At 49.3% G+C, this 17,401-nt stretch overlaps 1 protein-coding gene across 1 annotated transcript in view; it reads right to left on the bottom strand.

The window, feature by feature from the left end:
- LRRK1 (leucine rich repeat kinase 1) overlaps positions 1-17,401 on the bottom strand; it is a 246,932-nt gene that overhangs the window by 142,814 nt on the left and 86,717 nt on the right. The window contains exons 5-6 of the mRNA XM_030189745.1: positions 12,845-13,024; positions 6,579-6,727 (exon numbers count right to left, since the gene is read on the bottom strand). Of these exons, the coding sequence (XP_030045605.1) occupies positions 6,579-6,727; positions 12,845-13,024 (329 nt within the window). The remainder of the gene's footprint in view (positions 1-6,578; positions 6,728-12,844; positions 13,025-17,401) is intronic.

The following is a 17,401-nucleotide window of genomic DNA, read 5'->3' as shown; positions in this document are numbered from 1 at the left end:
ATTTTTGCTACAAGCTATTTTTTAAAATCTTGCTTTGCAATTTGCCACATATATAACTGTTATTTTTCTATTCATAATAAATAATATATTTTATCTGTGGCATTGTTCCTTTCTTTGGTACAGCTAGCTAGCCGAAGGGCCAAATAGGTACTGTCATTCCCCTGATCAAACGAGTCCAGAATAATTGCTTTTGTGTGTGATTATCTGATATAAAAAGTACCTATGATACATATTAGTTTATCCTTCTAATATATCCAAACAGGCTGGACAGAGACAAACCACAGAGTTAGCGGGTGTAAAAGAGGAGTCTGGCACATCCCTCTGTGCCTGAATGACGTCCCTACTACTATTACTACTTATCATTTCTATAGCGCTACTAGATGTATGCAGCGCTGTACACTTGAACAAGAAAAGACAGTCCCTGCTCGACAGAGCTTACAATCTAATTAGGACAAACAGGACAAACAAAAGATAAGGGAATATTAAAGTGAGGTTGATAAAATAAGGGTTCTGAACAAGTGAATAAGGGTTAGGAGTTAAAAGCAGCATCAAAAAGGTGGGCTTTTAGCTTAGATTTGAAGACGGCCAAAGATGGAGCTTGACATACCGGCTCAGCAAGTCTATTCCAGGCATATGGTGCAGCAAGATAAAAGGAACGGAGTCTGGAGTTAGCAGTGGAGGAGAAGGGTGCAGATAAGAGAGATTTACCCAGTGAACGGAGTTCCAGGGGAGGAATGTAGGGAGAGATGAGAGTGGAGAGGTACTGAAGAGCTGCAGAGTGAATGCACTTAGAGGTCAATAAGAGGAGTTTGAACTGTATGTGGAAACGGATAGGGAGCCAATGAAGTGACTTGAGGAGAGGGCTAATATGAGCATAACGACCCTGGCGGAATATTAGTCGTGCAGCAGAATATCCTGGTGCATAGGAAAGGTCTTAACAGGCCTTCGAATGCCCTTCAATAGGAGGATCCACCTTCCGTCCCTCTACGGTGGGGAACTCCTTTTCCTCAAAATGTATAGTGGAAACCAAAGAAATTAGTTCCTGTGAATCTTCTTTGTGAAAAATTCTAACCAAGGAAGGATCCTCCCCCGGGAGAAGAGACTCAGCACCTGAACCTACCTGACCAGAGTCTTCAGCAACATGTCCTTCAAATGAAAAGTCTTGTTCCTCGAAAGAGGGCATCTCCTGGTCTGGATCAGAACCCAGGTCCTCCTGGGTCACTTAGCTGAGACCAGCTGACCTTCAACAGACCATCTCACAGAAGCTGAAGGAGGGCCCGATTTTTTCATTTGTACATTTGCAGGACAAATTCAGGAGGAAACCCCCCTTCTAATCCTGCCAGTAGAAGAGGTAGACTCCCTGCAAGCAGCTGTGCTGAAAGAACCAGAAGAAGCAGGCCGGTCTGCTGACACAGCCAGGGTAGGCAACATGGCGGCGTTTCCCACCAAAACTGGAGCTGTACACTTGTCCTTTCCCACACCCAAATCCTTACCCCCCCCCCCCCCGTCAGGCCGCCAGGTCCTTCAACAGGACCTGCCTCCAGTGAAATCTCAACCACGGTGCAATATTTTACAGCAGCCACTCACTTCCAGACCCCACCGCTGACACACTGCACATCAGTGGAGTTTCTCTGCCATGGCTGCTAAAGTCACCGGCGCGGCTTGTTTTTTTAAACTCCACAATGCCAGAGCCAGCAAAGATAAAAACGGAAGCCAACCACTAGAAAGCAGAGGAAGGGAGTTGCCTTGCTCCAGGGGCGTAGCTGCTATGGGGCCACGGGGGCCTGGGCCCCCGTAAATTTGGCCCTGGACCCCCCTACCAACCCGCCGTCGCCGTCTGTACCTTTGCTGGCGGGGGACCCCCAACCCCCACCAGCCGAAGTCTTCTTCCTGCGTTTGGTTTCTTCTGAGTCTGACGTCCTGCTGTACGTACAACGTGCAGGACGTCAGACTCACAGAAACAGAACAAAGCCTTGCAGGGCTTCGTTCTGTTTCTGTGAGCCTGACGTCCTGTACGTTGTATGTGCAGCAGGACGTCAGACTCAGAAGAAACCAAATGCAGGCAGGAAGACGACTTCGGCTGGTGGGGGGTTGGGGGTCCCCCGCCAGCAAAGGTACAGACGGCGATGGATGGCGGGCGGGCGGGCGGGTCGGGGGGGGGGGGGTCAAACTTGTTGGAGGTGGTGCTGGCGGCAGCAGGGGGTTTCAGCAATGGCGGGGGGGGGGATGTCAGCGGCGGGGGGGGGGGGGGCTAAAATGTGCCCCCTCACCTCGGCTCTGGCCTCTCCTACTGCTGAAGTCCAGATACGCCCCTGCCTTGCTCACTTGCCCTTGTATCAATCAGCTGTTTGGGTTTTATTTACTTTTTTTTTTGTTAAAATGACTGCCTCTCCTGCCTTAAATCGCTCTTCCCCCGAAGAAACTGAGGCAATTAAAATAATAAGCAGCTCAGCTCGCTGCAATAGGGAGGACTTGGGGGGAGTGCAACACCCCCGAGGTTGACAGAGACCCCCATGGGTCTTAGCCTCCACATCCACTTAAGAAGAAGAAACTACACCAGAAAACTTTGTAATTCTTAAAGCGTCAGTTACTTAACCATAGAAAAGGAGAGAAAAGAAAGCCTAAAATAAAGAGACTGAAGGGGGCTCACCACCTTCCACCTGCTGGAGACTGAAAATACTGGATCTGTCTGTAGCTAGCAGGGGCTCTTACTGGCTCTCTCTAGAGTCAGAGTTCTCAGTCTCCACCCGCTGGAAGGCGTGCACAACCCATCAGTCACATTCTGGGCTGGTCCGGAGGGACACAGAGGCCCTCATGATCAAAAGCAAACTCTGGCGCTAGAGGCTGTTAACGCCATACTAGCGCCAGAGTTTGCAGCCGATCCATGATCAGAGCCCTCGAGCGCCTGAAACCGCGCACTCGAGGGCTCTCAGCGCAAGTAGCATGCAAATGCATGCTAAACAGGGCTTCTAGCGCAATTAGCTTGCAAATGCATGCTAATTGGCGCTTAACGCATTCATCCCCAATGATCAGCGACCAGCGCGCCAAAGATTGGGTCGCTGGCCGCAGCAAAATCAACGCCAGCTCCGAGCTGGCGTTAGATTTTGCGGATCATTGGGGAGGAATGGTGAGCCCTGTCCAGCATGCAGTTGCATGCTGGCAGGCCCCCCTTCCCCCCCAAGGCAAACTCGAACGGGGGGCTGGAGGTCCGGCGGACCTCCGGTCCCCCCGAAGATCCCCCCCCCCCCATGTTCACGGAGGGCTGGAGATCCGAAACCCCCAGAAATCGTTGATTGGCCGCCTCCGGCCAAAGGATCTCCTACTGTGATCCATCGACGAGGGGGGGGTGGGGGCTGGAGGTCAGGTGGACCTCCAGCCCACCCCAAATCCTCCCCCCAGCGTTGTACTTAGATTCCCTGGTGGTCCGTGGTGTGCTGTGACGTCGTGCCAGCCCCCTCCCGGCCCCCTTACCTTTTGTTGGAGGAGGGACGCAGCCTGCCTGCCTCCCTCCTCTTCCAGTCAGTCGAGGCCCAAAATGGCGGCGCCCAGCACCGCCCACTGCATCCTGGGATGCACTGGGCGGGGCTACAGACCATGTAAGGGAGCGATTCCACCGGACCTCCAGCCCCCACCCCCCCCTCGTCGATGGATCACAGTAGGAGATCCTTTGGCCGGAGGCGGCCAATCAACGATTTCTGGGGGTTTCGGGGGCTGGAGACCCACCAATCCTCCAGCACCCCCCCCGTCGGTGGGTGGGAGAGTGGGAGAGGGTTTGGCCGGCGGCGGCCACGATGTTTTCTGGGGGTTTGGGGGGGGGGGCCTCGATGTTTGGGCCACGGGGCCTTGTTGTTCGGGCCTCGGGGCATGCTGTTTGACAGGTTTGGGCTTTTGACAGCCCAGACCTGTCAAACAAGTGCGGGAGGGTTGTGCTGAGCGAATGCTCGGCACAATTCTCCCGCACTTTAAACATGATAATCAAAGATAATAGCGCTGCTTAGATTTGCATGCATTATCTTTGATCATCGATGCAGAAAAGCCCTGCGCTGTCCCGGCGCTATTTGGAACAGCGCAGGGCTTTTGATCATCTGCCCATAAGGAAGCAAACAATTACTGAACATTAAGACACTGCTAAGACTTTGGATACAGATAATGAGAAGTACGAAGATGGCCAGAATAATATATTTATTCTGGACTCTATATACTTCGGCTGACCTGTCTGATCTTTCAGTCCAGCTAGAGTCGTCTAACACCGAACGCTTTCCTCTGCTGTAATCTCACAATGACAGCCTTCGAAGTTTATCTGTCTGTACAGTCCACATTAAGAGAGTATTTTCTGACCTCTGAATGCAGCCTAATTCTCTTCCAGTTATGCAACATCCTTTAAATACTTCTGGTAAAACCACTTCTCTGAAGTACTGATTGCTGATGAGTATCAAGAGGAAGCCACACACTCCAATCGGAGCAAGGACAGAGACAGACACCGACTGCCAGATGACTTCATATTCCACATTCAGGGCCAGTGCAAGAGTATTAGTCACTCCAGGGGAACCTTCAGCTACGTGCCCCACCCCCACCAAAATGTTCAGGACCCTAGACCTTCCCCTGAAAATGATGATCATTAAACTCAACAACATGATGGTCCCAACACCAGCCCCTCCCAGAGAAATGCTGGAAAAATACATAACTGGTCTTGTCATATCATAATAATTATTATTAAAGCTTGTTTTGTTTCATATTTACATAATGAAGGTTCTTGGACTCATTTTCGTAAAATTTTAAAAACATTTTTTTCGAGAATCATTTGAAAATAAAGAGGGTGGTGGATGCTTGGAATGCCCTCCCGCGGGAGGTGGTGGAGATGAAAACGGTAACGGAATTCAAACATGCGTGGGATAAGCATAAAGGAATCCTGTGCAGAAGGAAGGGATCCTCAGGAGCTTAGCCTAGAATGGGTGGCAGAGCTGGTGGTTGGGAGGCGGGGCTAGTGTGGGCAGACATATACGGTCTGTGCTGGGGCTGGTGGTTGGGAGGCGGGACTAGTGCTGGGCAGACTTATACGGTCTGTGCCGGGGCTGGTGGTTGGGAGGCGGGGTTGGTGGTTGGGAGGCGGGGATAGTGCTGGGCAGACTTATACGGTCTGTGCCAGAGCCAGTGGTGGGTGGCAGGGATAGTGCTGGGCAGACTTATACGGTCTGTGCCAGAGCTGGTGGTTGGGAGGCGGGGTTGGTGGTTGGGAGGCGAGGATAGGGCTGGCCAGACTTATACGGTCTGTGCACTGAAGAGGACAGTACAAATAAAAAAAGTAGCACATATGAATTTATCTTCTTGGGCAGACTGGATGGACCGTGCAGGTCTTTTTCTACCGTCATCTACTATGTTACTATGTTAAAATAAAAACAAAGGAGAAAGAAGGAAATAGGAGGGAGAAAGAAAGGAGGAAAAAAAGAAAATAGAAAAAAGAAAAAAAATTTAGATTTTTTTTTTATTTTACTAAATGTTTTTATGATTATAGCCTGTGAAATTTGTACGAATGTTAATAATAGAATGTCTTTTTGCTGTGCTTTCCTATCATAAATGGATTTCAGAGTATGTTTATCCACCGTTGTTAATGTTATTTTAATTTGTAAAGCGTTCTGATTTACTTTTGTAATAAGCGACGGTCTAGTAAATGAATAAACGATAAACGATATTTGCAATAGACTGGTTAAAAATTGCCCATCCTCCCTGCAGACAGAAGTAGCTGCTACTGGTTCTTTGAGGGGGCCCTTTTACAAAGTGGAGGTTAAGTTCAACGCGGGCTTACCGTACGCTATCCCGGAATTAGCGCCAGCCCAACGTGGCCACCGGCGATAGTTCCAGCTCGAGTATGTACCATTTCCGGGTGGCGGTAAGTGCTCCCCGTCGTATGGCCACACAGTAAGAGTTATCTTACCGCACGGCCATTCTACCACATAAGTACATAAGTAATGCCACACTGGGAAAAGACCAAGGGTCCATCGAGCCCAGCAGCCTGTCCACGACAGCGGCCACTTCAGGCCAAGGGCACCTGGCGAGCTTCCCAAACGTACAAACATTCTATACATGTTATTCCTGGAATTGTGGATTTTTTCCAAGTCCATTTAGCAGTGATTTATGGACTTGTCCTTTAGGAAACGGTCTAACCCCTTTTTAAACTCTGCTAAGCTAACCGCCTTCACCACGTTCTCCGGTTAGCTTGGCAGAGTTTAAAAAGGGGTTAGACGGTTTCCTAAAGGACAAGTCCATAAACACACAAAATAAAAACTACATAAGTAATGCCACACTGGGAAAAGACCAAGGGTCCATCGAGCCCAGCAGCCTGTCCACGACAGCGGCCAATTCAGGCCAAGGGCACCTGGTGAGCTTCCCAAACGTACAAACATTTTATACATGTTATTCCTGGAATTGTGGACCACAGGTCGCTTTTTCCCGTAGCTTAGTGAAAAGGACCCCTGAGTTTGCCCGGCCGACAGGACCTATGGCTTTGTTCTGACTCCAGATACTCTTTGCCACACCTCTTTCACAAAGTTTGTTTTATTTTTCCTATATCGTGCACTTACTGTCTCCAAGATGGGGTCTTTCACCTGCTCGCTGCTCTCTGTGCATGATTTTCTCAGCAGCAGCTTACACAAGTCAGGATTGTCCATCAGGATATAAGAGCAGAAAAAAGCACCGTTCTGAAGCAGGAAAACAGCTATGTCTTCATTCCCTGAGAAGTAGAAGAAAAGGCAGGTTACATACGCTGAAAGAGCAGCTCTGGGAAACTTGGGTGTCTGGAGGACAAGGATGTGTGCTGAAGAAGCTGAATGCAGTCTGAGAAAATGGGAAGTAGCAGCACAAATCCTGGGGTTACGATCCTTGAGCTGCAGTTCAAGCAACACAACCACTGGCAGGACTGGAATGAACAAGGTCCTGTAAACTGAAAGGAAACTGCAGGCAGCACTCAGGAAGTAATGATGCCAGCCTGCTGCCTGCACAGATAGATGGTCTAAAAGAGCAGCAGTCACATCCCTAGGAGCAGGCAGACAATATCTTAGGGGCACAGGACGGAGCCCATGCTGCAGACCAACTTTGATTTCCCATGTGTCATCACATGTACATCAGAGACCAATCAGCTACCAGTCCCTTGTGTGATATAATTAGAAACATGACAATGTGCTGAACAAAGCTGCTCCCAGGGAGGAAGATGCCGAGAAGAATTGTTGTGAGAACAATTGAAAAGTGAAATATTTAATTCATGTAGAATGAGACTTACTGTGGAGATGTGAAACACGGTATAGTCCATGCTTGCGTTTTGAATTTTTAAAAAATAGACATTGTATAGATGAATGTACTTATCAAGGACATGCAAAAGCTAGCCTAGGACTATGGACTAGAGAATGACATGGGGATGGGGCGAGGACAGAGCCCTCGGGGACGGGGCAATCTTTGTCCCCGTGTCATTTTCTACTTTGAAGTCTGTTAATGAACCGGACTGTTTGTTTCAGTGATGCAAACAACGATATTTCGATTTTTTGTGGAAAAACAAGCAAACATACTGGCCACAACTAGCAAAATTTGCATGGGGGATCCTGTACATCCTGCTACCAGGACATCTTCTAAGAAGACATCTTCTATTTCCAGGAAGGACTGTGGAAGACAGGAGAGCTAGACCGAATCCTAAGATTGTTGATGACTTCTTATTCATCCACAGATTAAAAAATCATAACAGTGCTTCATCGGGCATATTTTCCCCTCTAGGGCATATAAAGCGGGTTGTATTCTATACGCCTGAACATTTTAACAGTGTGAATTAGGATTCCTTGGTGTAGTAGAAATCAGCTATTGTTGGGGTTGGAAGGGTAGAGGGTGGTGGTGGGAAGGAGGGTTATTATAGCTGTTCATTGTTCTCTATTTGTAATTTATACACAACAGTTGCACAGCATATTGTTCATTTATTTACTTATTATTACATTTGTACCCTGCGCTTTCCCACTCATGGCAGGCTCAATGCGGCTTACATGGGGCAATGGAGGGTTAAGTGACTTGCCCAGAGTCACAAGGAGCTGCCTGTGCCTGAAGTGGGAATCGAACTCAGTTCCTCAGGACCAAAGTCCACCACCGTAACCACTAGGCCACTCCTCCACTGTTGCTACTATTTGAGATTCTACATGGAATGTTGCTATTCCACTAGCAACATTCCATGTAGAAGTCGGCCCTTGCAGATCACCAATGTGGCCGTGCAGGCTTCTGTGAAACAGAAGCCTGCGCAGCCTTCTACATGGAATGTTGCTAGTGGAATAGCAACATTCCATGTAGAATCTCCAATAGTAGCAACATTCCATGTAGAATCTCCAATAGTATCTATTTTATTTTTGTTACATTTGTACCCTGCGCTTTCCCACTCATGGCAGGCTCAATGTGGCTTACATATTGTATACAGGTACTTATTTGTACTTGGGGCAATGGAAGGTTAAGTGAGGGTTAAGTGACTTGCCCAGAGTCACAAGGAGCTGCCTGTGCCTGAAGTGGGAATCAAACTCAGTTCCTCAGTTCCCCAGGACCAAAGTCCACCACCCTAACCACTAGGCCATTCCTCCACTCCTTTTTATACTTTAATAAAAAGATTTAAATATAAAAAAATTTTTTGTTACATTTGTACCCCGCGCTTTCCTACTCATGGCAGGCTCAATGCAGCATAAATCATAAGTATTCAAGGCTTCTGCAGATGAGGACAGAGCCATGGGGATTCTCTCCCACTTCACTGCAATTCAATTATCTGATCTGAAGCCATGTGGCACCTGCAGCTGATTCAAAATCTGGTCTGTCCCACTTACATTGATTGGTTATCAAACATATAAATGGCGAGTGACCGACTCACTCGAAAATGCGCAGTAGAGACTTCCCTCGCTGTCCCGCCCCGCGTCAATACGTGATGACGGGGGCGGGACAGAGAGGGAAACTGCGCAAAGCCGCCAGGTCGCTACCGCTCCCCCCACCCGGTGTCACCGCCAGCCCTCCACCCGTCCCAGGCCCTCTCTCCCTGAACTTACATCCATTCGCCGGAACGCAGCACGCACATCAGCTGAGCTGCCGTCCGCCTTCCTTCCCTGCCTGTGTCCCGCCCTCGCTGACGTTACATCACACGAGGGCGGGTCACAGGCAGAGAAGGAAGGCCAACGGCAGCTCAGCTGATGTGTGAGCTGCGTTCCAGTGAATGGATGTAAGTTCAGTAGCGTAGAGAGGGCCTGGGACGGGTGGAGGGCTGGTGGCAGCGACTCCATTGGGGGGGGGAAGTGTTGCGGCGACCTCGCGGGGGGGGGAGGGCAGCGTCAACCTCCGAAACCAAATACCAGCCCGTTTTAACGAGCTCAACGGCTAGTATATCATAAAAGAACTTTCATGTGGCATACATTTCCCCCCTCCTCCCCCACACACACTTTTAATTATTGAATCCTCTACCTCAATTGCCTGGGTAGCAGGGGTGTAGCCAGACTTCGGCAGGAGGGGGGTCCAGAGCCCGAGGTGAGGGGGCACATTTTAGCCCCCGACCCCCCCCCCCCCCCCCGCTGCCGTCAGCACCATCACCACCAACTTTGACCCCCCCCTCCCGCTGCCGACCCTCTCGACCCTCCCCCCCCCCCCCGCCGTTGCCATCGCCTACCTTTGCTGGCGGGGGACCCCAACCCCCGCCTGCCGAGGTCCTCTTCTTCCTTCATTTTGTTTCTGAGTCTGACGTCAGACTCAGAAATAAAACGAAGGAAGATGACTTCGGCTGGCGGGGGTTGTGGTCCCCCGCCAGCAAAGGTAGCAGACTGCGACGGCGGGTTGGCGGCGGGAGGGGGGGTTGAGAGGGTCATCGACAGGGGGGGTCCAGGGCCAAATCTATGGGGACCCAGGCCCCCGTGGCCCCATAGTAACTACGCCCCTGCTGGGTAGCACAGATCTCTCAACCCAGCCCTTGAGACACATCCAGCCAGTTGGGTTTTCAGGATATCCACAATGAATATGCGTGACACAGATCTGCATGCACTGCCTTCTTGGTGTGCAAATATCTCCTGTATATTCATTGTGGATATCCTGAAAACCCAACTGGCCTGGGTGTCTTCCAAGGACTGGGTTGAGAAGCATTGGCATAGGGAATCCTTGCTGACTCCGAAAGGCAGATGCGTCTTTGATCATTTTCTCTCTCAGGCCGAGGTTCCTACTGCAGTAGCCATCAATCCCGCTCTTTCTCCCAGGCTCAAATTCTTTGTACTGTACCTGTAAAGCCATAAGTGGAAGGGGGGGGGGGGGATTGAGGGAGGGCAAGCAGGACTTCCAGATGTAATGGAGAGAAGGAGGAATGGCAGGTACAGGACTGGGCAGCTACTCCGGCCATCTCCATCCTCGGGTCAGTTCTTTCTTTCTCCCCTGCCGATCCCTCTCTCCCTCAGGCTGAACAAAGTGCTACACTGTCAGACCCAGTGCCATGAGAAATGTTGAAACGTTATACAAAATAATACAAATTTTCCACATAACTGCAGCAGAATTTGTTAACTCTTGCTACAGAATCTTTACAAATCTGCCACGTTTAAAAAGGGGGGGGGGAGGGAGAAGGGAATGAAGGGCTGTGATCTTAGCCCCCCCAACCCCCCCCCCCCAGCTTCCTCCCATATATGTAAAAGAGAGCAGAGCAATCAAAACCTCACTGCAGTCTATCAACCAGAAGGCTATACAACTTTACAAAACATCAGGCAGGGCCATCGAGAGCCGGGGCCGGGACAAGGGCCCCCCCAGCTGAGGTCGCGTCACGCCCCCCCACCCAAGGTCGCCGGGCCCCCCCTCCACCCGCTGCCAGTGCCGGGCCCCCTGATCTAACCTGAAGCGCCTTCATCTTTGAAGCAAGCAGCAGCGGCAGCAGGGCAGACCTCTCCTTCCTTCCCTGCCCCGCCCTCGCGGACGTTATGTCAGGCGAGGGCGGGACACGGAAGGAAGGAGTGGCCTGCCCTGCTGCTGCTGCTGCTGCTTGCTTCGAAGATGAAGGCGCTTCAGGTTACTTCTTGCTGAAGCGACGGAGGGTGGGCAGGCCGGACTGCGGCGGCGCCGGGCTCCCCCCCCCCCCCCCGGAGGCCCGGGCCCGGGGACTTTTGTCCCCCCTGTCCCCCCCTCTCGGCGGCCCTGACATCAGGGACTTGCTGAAGTCCATCATAATCTGTATTTTCTTTCCTTTCCCTGAATTTAATTTCTGAAGAGCTGTTTCACAGCCAAATCTGCAGTTCCTGACAGTGTCATTTTGTGAAAATAAAAGCCCCAGGTGCTCTTCTACAGGCATATTTCAGCTTGGCTCTATACATCCTGTAGACCGATAGAGCTAAGGCAATTAAGCTAGACACTACAGTAAAAAAAAAACCCCTTCCAATTAGTTTGGCTTTTTCCCTCGATTTCCAGGTGATTTTAGTTCATTCCACACATTCCTCCCCTGCCGAGGTCTTTTTCCTCCATTACTTGATGAAATCTTTGGTTAATTAAAAGTGTCTAGAGCAGGGGCGTAGCTAAGTGGGGCCATGGGGGCATGGGCCCCCACATATTTAGCCCTGGCCCCCCTGCTTTCACCCCCCTCCATCGCCGACCCCTCCCCTGCCACATTTGACACCCCCCCTGCCAACCCTTCCTCACCGTCAGGTACCTTTGCTGGGGGGGTACCTGGTGGTGGCGGGGGAGGGTTGGTGGCGTTGCGAGAGGGGGTCGAAAGGGACTGGGAGTGGCGGCAGTGGCACCGTGGGGGGGGGGGGTCAAAAGTGGCGGGGGGGGGGGCGGCGCCAGGTGCCCCCTCACCTCGGGCTCTGGACCCTCCTCCCGCCGAAGTCTGGCTACGCCCCTGGTCTAGAGGAAGTATAAAGTTCCACTTTGGTGGGTTGAGCATCTACATGACAACAGTACTTAACTTCTTCAAAATTTTCCTTGGAGTCCAAATTGAAAGCCATTAATGTGGCACGCCATATCCTCAACTAAGGAACAAAAGGATTCTCTGTTCCTGATACGTGGAGTGAATTTTTTCATTGAGCATATCGAATCCTTTTTATCCCATAAAGAAGAATTTTGGTCACGATACTCATCCTGTAGAATAATTTGCACCTCCAACGTTCCATGTCTGGCTGCCTGGGTTCGTAACATCCCTCCTGACGTCAGCTCACCTCCATCATTCCCTTCCCTCTCTCTGTCCCGCCCTCGCGTCAAGACGTAATGACGTCAGAGGGCGGAACAGTGAGAGGGAAGGGAATGATGAGAGGTGAGCTGACGTCAGGAGGGATGTTACGAACGGGATGGAAGCCAGCGCCAGCCAGCCAGAGAACGGTCAGGTGCAAATTGAGGGGAGGAGAGAATCACGGGACATCGAGGGGAGGGAGGGAGGAAGGGAAGGGGAGGGGAGGGCAGAGGAGAATTGATGGACATGGATGTGATGGGAGGACAGTAGAGGAGACAATCACGGGGCATGGATGGGAGGGTAGGGAAGAGGAGAATCACTGAACATGGAGGGGAGGGCAGGGCAGATAGAGAAAAAAAAGCTTACATGACAGCCTTCCTAGGGCCCGTTTCATTGTTGAGGAAACTGGCATGGTTCCACTAGTTTTATAATAGATCGTACGTGACCCCTGACACCAGGCGCTGTGCGGCGAAACACAGCCCGTGTCGAGTCTACACTGGAGTACTGATTTTGAAAATTAAAGGAACTGTGTCCCGTTTCTGAAGGTCCTTTTTTTGTTGTGTCTTTGGACTCTGTTTTGCACTTTGAACCCTCTCTGTGTTGTTGCATCTCTCTCACGACAGTCATAAAGCCACCCGTATCAACCGTTGCGCACAGTACCTGCCATGACAGCTGCGTACAGCGGTAGTTTGTGAAGGACTGGAAACTCGTTCTTTCTCACTGCGCAGAAATCAGGGTCGGCACCATAGGTCAGAACCAAGAGCTTCACCACATCCATATGGCCTTGCTGACAGGCTACAGCGAGCATCCAGTTCAGCAACTGATCGCAGGTACAGAGATCTATCAAAACAATGCAATGACACCCTTTCATATATATCCATATTTATTTCTGAGCTGAAGTGAGAAATTTCAATAAAGGCAATCCTACTTTCCATGAAATTAAATTCTGCATTATGGATCTGGGTCACCTGGCCTATTTCTAGATACATAATCCTAATGATAGCACATTATTAAATTATTACCCCTTACATTGTACATCACATTCATTTGAGGTTATTACTTTAATAAAAGTACCGCAAATCCAAATCAAAGAGAATAGCTGAACGCAGCAATCACTATACTGCTGATTACTTACACAAATCTAAATGAATTACACCTATGGACTAGAGTGTTTGATTTCAAAAAACATACAATTCACAGTGAAAACACCGGTTACTTGATGACATATTAATTTATTATTTATTTAGATTTTGCTCACACCTTTTTCAGTAGTAGCTCAAGGTGAGTTATATTCAGGTACTCTGGATCAGAGGCGTATCTGGACTCCGGCGGTAGGGGGGGGCCATAGCCAGAGGGAGGGGGCACATTTTAGCCCCCCGGCGCCACCAACCCCCCCACCACCACCACCACCACCAACCCCCCCCCCCCCGCCGTCATTGAAAGACCCCCCCTGCCATTGCCAGACCCCCCACCACCAACGACTCTCGCCACCCCCCTCCCGCCGCCAACCCTCCCCGCCAGCCGAGGTCCTCGCTTCCATTGCAGGCTGCAAGTTGCAAAGCTTCCTGTTCTTCTGAGATGACGTCCTGCACGTACAACGCCCAGGACGTCAGACTCAGTTTCAAATTATGAGTCTGACGTCCTGCACATTGTATATGCAGGACGTCAAACTCAGAAGAACAGGAAGCTTTGCAGCTTGCAAGCAGCCTGCTGCAATGGAAGAGAGGACATCAACTGGCGGGGGTTGGGGTCCTCCGCCAGCCAAGATCGGCAATGGGTTGGCGGCGGTAGGGGGGTCCAGGCCAAAATCTGCGGGGGCCCAGGCCCCTGTGGCCCCACACAGATATGCCCCTGCATTGGATATTTCTCTGTCCCAGGAGGGGCCCTGAGGCAATGGAGGGTTAAGTGACTTGCCCAAGATCACAAGGAGCAGCAGTGGGATTTGAACCAGCCACCTCTGGATTGCAAGACCGGTGCTCTAACCACTAGGCCACTCCTCCACTAGCAGCATTCCATCTAGAATCTCAAATAATAGCAACATTCCAGAATCTCAAAAAGTGGCAATATTTCATGTAGAATCTCAAATAGTAGCAACAGAATCTGAAATAGTACCAACATTCCATGTAGACCAACATTCCATGTAGAATCTCAAATAGTAGCAACATTCCATGTAGAATCTAAAATATTTATTTAGATTTTGCTCACACCTTTTTCAGTAGTAGCTCAAGGTGAGTTACATTCAGGTACACTGGATATTTCTCTGTCCCAGGAGGGCTCACAATCTAAGTTTGTACCTGAGGCAATAGAAGGTTAAGTGACTTGCCCAAGATCACAAGGAGCAGCAGTGGGATTTGAACCGGCCACCTCTGGATTGCAAGACCGGTGCTCTAACCACTAGGCCACTCCTCCATTTCTGTATGAAAATATTAATGTTCGTGAACTATCAAACACGTTACCACCGTTAAGGCAATTAATATGTTCTCCTGGCACAATGCTTCGATCCATTAAGGTTTTGCAATCAGGTGATAATTAGTTCATCACACGCATGGTCTCCAAACTCATGAAGGACAATCGTACACTGTTAGAAATACTTGGATCTTTTGATTCCTCTTCAGAAACAGACTGTTCGTAGATGGACACCATAGAATAGATGCAGGCACTATTTCTAGATACAGCCTTGTCAAAGAAATGGAAAAGTGGGGCTGCTTCAGATCTTTGGCTCACTCTCAATCAATAAAGGAAAACCACAAAGGATTTAGGAAAAAAATCAAATCTGAGTTACCCCACCTCTGTGTGGTCAGTATGGTGCAAATACTTTATTTATTTAGTTATCTATTTATTGCATTTGTATCCCACATTATCCCACCTCTTTGCAGGCTCAATGTGGCTTACAATGTATCATGGATAGTGGAAATGAAAGGAGAATTGACATATGGAGGCATATTTTCAAAGCACTTTGGGAGGCTAAGTGCTTTGAAAATGAGCCTCTTAGTGTTACAGAAGTATTTTGGGTTGCATGGTAATGGAAAACATGATAATGATATAATGTAAGGCATTCTTAACATTATTAGATATGTGTGGGGATTTCATATGTTTAGGTCTTTGTGGTATGTCTGGTCGAAGAGATGGGTCTTCAGCAGTTTGCGGAAGTTGGTCAGTTCACAGGTCTCTTTTAGGTTGCGTGGCAATGCGTTCCAGAATTGCGTGCTCTTATAGGAAAAGGTTGATGCGTGCATTAGTTTATATTTTAGGCCTTTGCAGTTGGGGAAATGAAGATTGAGGAATGTGCGAGATGATCTTTTGGCATTCCTGGGTGGTAGGTCAATCAGGTCAGACATGTAAGCTGGGGCCTCACCTATACCATAGGACACAACCAGAAAACCGGAAGAACACCAACTCTTGTAGCGTGCGGACAAAACAGTCACAACAAGGGCGACGAAAGGAAGGGAGGGGGGCAGCAGATTTATTTATTACCTTTGTACCCCGCGCTTTCCCACTCAAAGCAGGTTCAATGCGGCTTACATAGTAATTGGAATTACAAAGTATTGGTGGAGAGAAATAAGTAGAGTATTATCGGAGTAATAAAAGAAATAGGAATGTAGGAACGCAGGAATGAGGGGAGTAGGAGAAGGATGAGCAAGGGTAAGTGAGCAATCGGAGGGGTAGATGAGGCGGAGGGGGATGGGCAAGAGTGAAGGGAGTAGGAGAGGTGTAAGAGTAGGTGAGCATTGGGGGAGGGGTCGATGAGGCGAAAGGGGATAGAACAGGGGATAAGCAGGGGGAAATGAGGCGGGAGATGTAGTCTAGGTCATTGTCATTGTCTCCTGGATACGTGATGCATAGATGGGTTTGTGGGAATTAATCTGGATCGTTTGGGTAGGCTTGCCTGAACAGATGGGTTTTTAGTGATTTCCGAAAGGGCAGATAGTCACTGAGTGATCGGATTGGTCTGGGGAGGGCAATCCAGAGTTGGCTGCCTAAGGAGGAGAAGTTGGATCCATAATAGGTTTTGTACTTGAGTCCTTTGCAATTGGGGTAGTGTAGGTTGAGGTAAGTTCGTGAGGTTGTAGACATGTTCCTGGTGGGGAGGTCGATCAGGTCGAGCATATAGCCTGGAGATTCACCGTGGATAATCTTGTGGATTAGTGTGTGGACTTTGAAATTGATTCGTTGTAAGAATTTGTCTTTTATTGAACATCCAAGACTAGAAAAATGCAGGTATATTCAGTATCTGAATCAAAGATTAATCCTGTTTGTACTCTCCGAGCGAGTGAGTCTGAAGGCGCTTCCACAGACAGATTATAAGGATTAATCTTTGATTCAGATACTGAATATACCTGCATTTTTCTAGTTTTGACTATAAACATCCAACTGTAAGTGACTCCTGAGGAAGACCCGTGTGGCCGAAACACAGCTTGTGTCGAGTCCTGGATGTTCAATAAAAGGCACGTTTTTACATCACCTGCTGTCCCCTCTTCCTCTCGTTGCCCTTGTTGTGACTGCTTAGCTTGCAAATGCTATAGGGATAAACATAAAGGAAGGGATCCTCGGAAGCTTAGCCGAGATTGGGTGGCGGAGCCGGTGGGGGGGAGGCAGGGCTGGTGGGGGGGAGGCGTGGCTAGTGCTGGGCAAGACTTCTACGGTCTGTGACCTGAAAATGACAGATACAAATCAAGGTAAGGTATACACAAAAAGTAGCACATATGAGTTTATCTTGTTAGGCAGACTGGATGGACCGTGCAGGTCTTTTTCTGCTGTCATCTACTAAGTAGGTCCATTTTACCTGCGGTATTTACTATTTACACCACTAATTAAAGCAAAACTATGTGGATCGTTTTTGCTTTATTGCTCCTGACAAAGTACCTGCCGAAATAAGTGTCTGCCTTTTCTGTGGGTTCTCTTTTCGGCCAAAACATGTGTTAGTGCCTCCTCTGACCAAACCCTGTCCACAAAAATAAAGGTAAAATTGGGCACATTACCTGTATTGAGGGAGGGCAAAACCTGGGTACTTTTGCATTCATTACTGGTAAAAAAGCACCCAAGGAGTTTGCATTACGGCAGGCAGTCTGATTGCTGCTCTCAGACAGGGCATGCTATTTATCCAGCCTGGCTGAAAATTGCTCTCCTGCCTGGCTAAAAGCAAGCACAAGCTTTCACAGTGTGCGTTTTTAGCCAAGTTAAAAAGCAGCAATTCCCACGGTTTGGTTTAAATTAGAA

Source organism: Microcaecilia unicolor, chromosome 1 (assembly GCF_901765095.1).
Source record: "Microcaecilia unicolor chromosome 1, aMicUni1.1, whole genome shotgun sequence".
In the NCBI taxonomy this organism is placed as follows: Eukaryota; Metazoa; Chordata; class Amphibia; order Gymnophiona; family Siphonopidae; genus Microcaecilia; species Microcaecilia unicolor.
The sequence above is the reverse complement of the archived record's forward strand: the minus strand, read 5'-3'. Positions and strand labels throughout refer to the sequence as shown.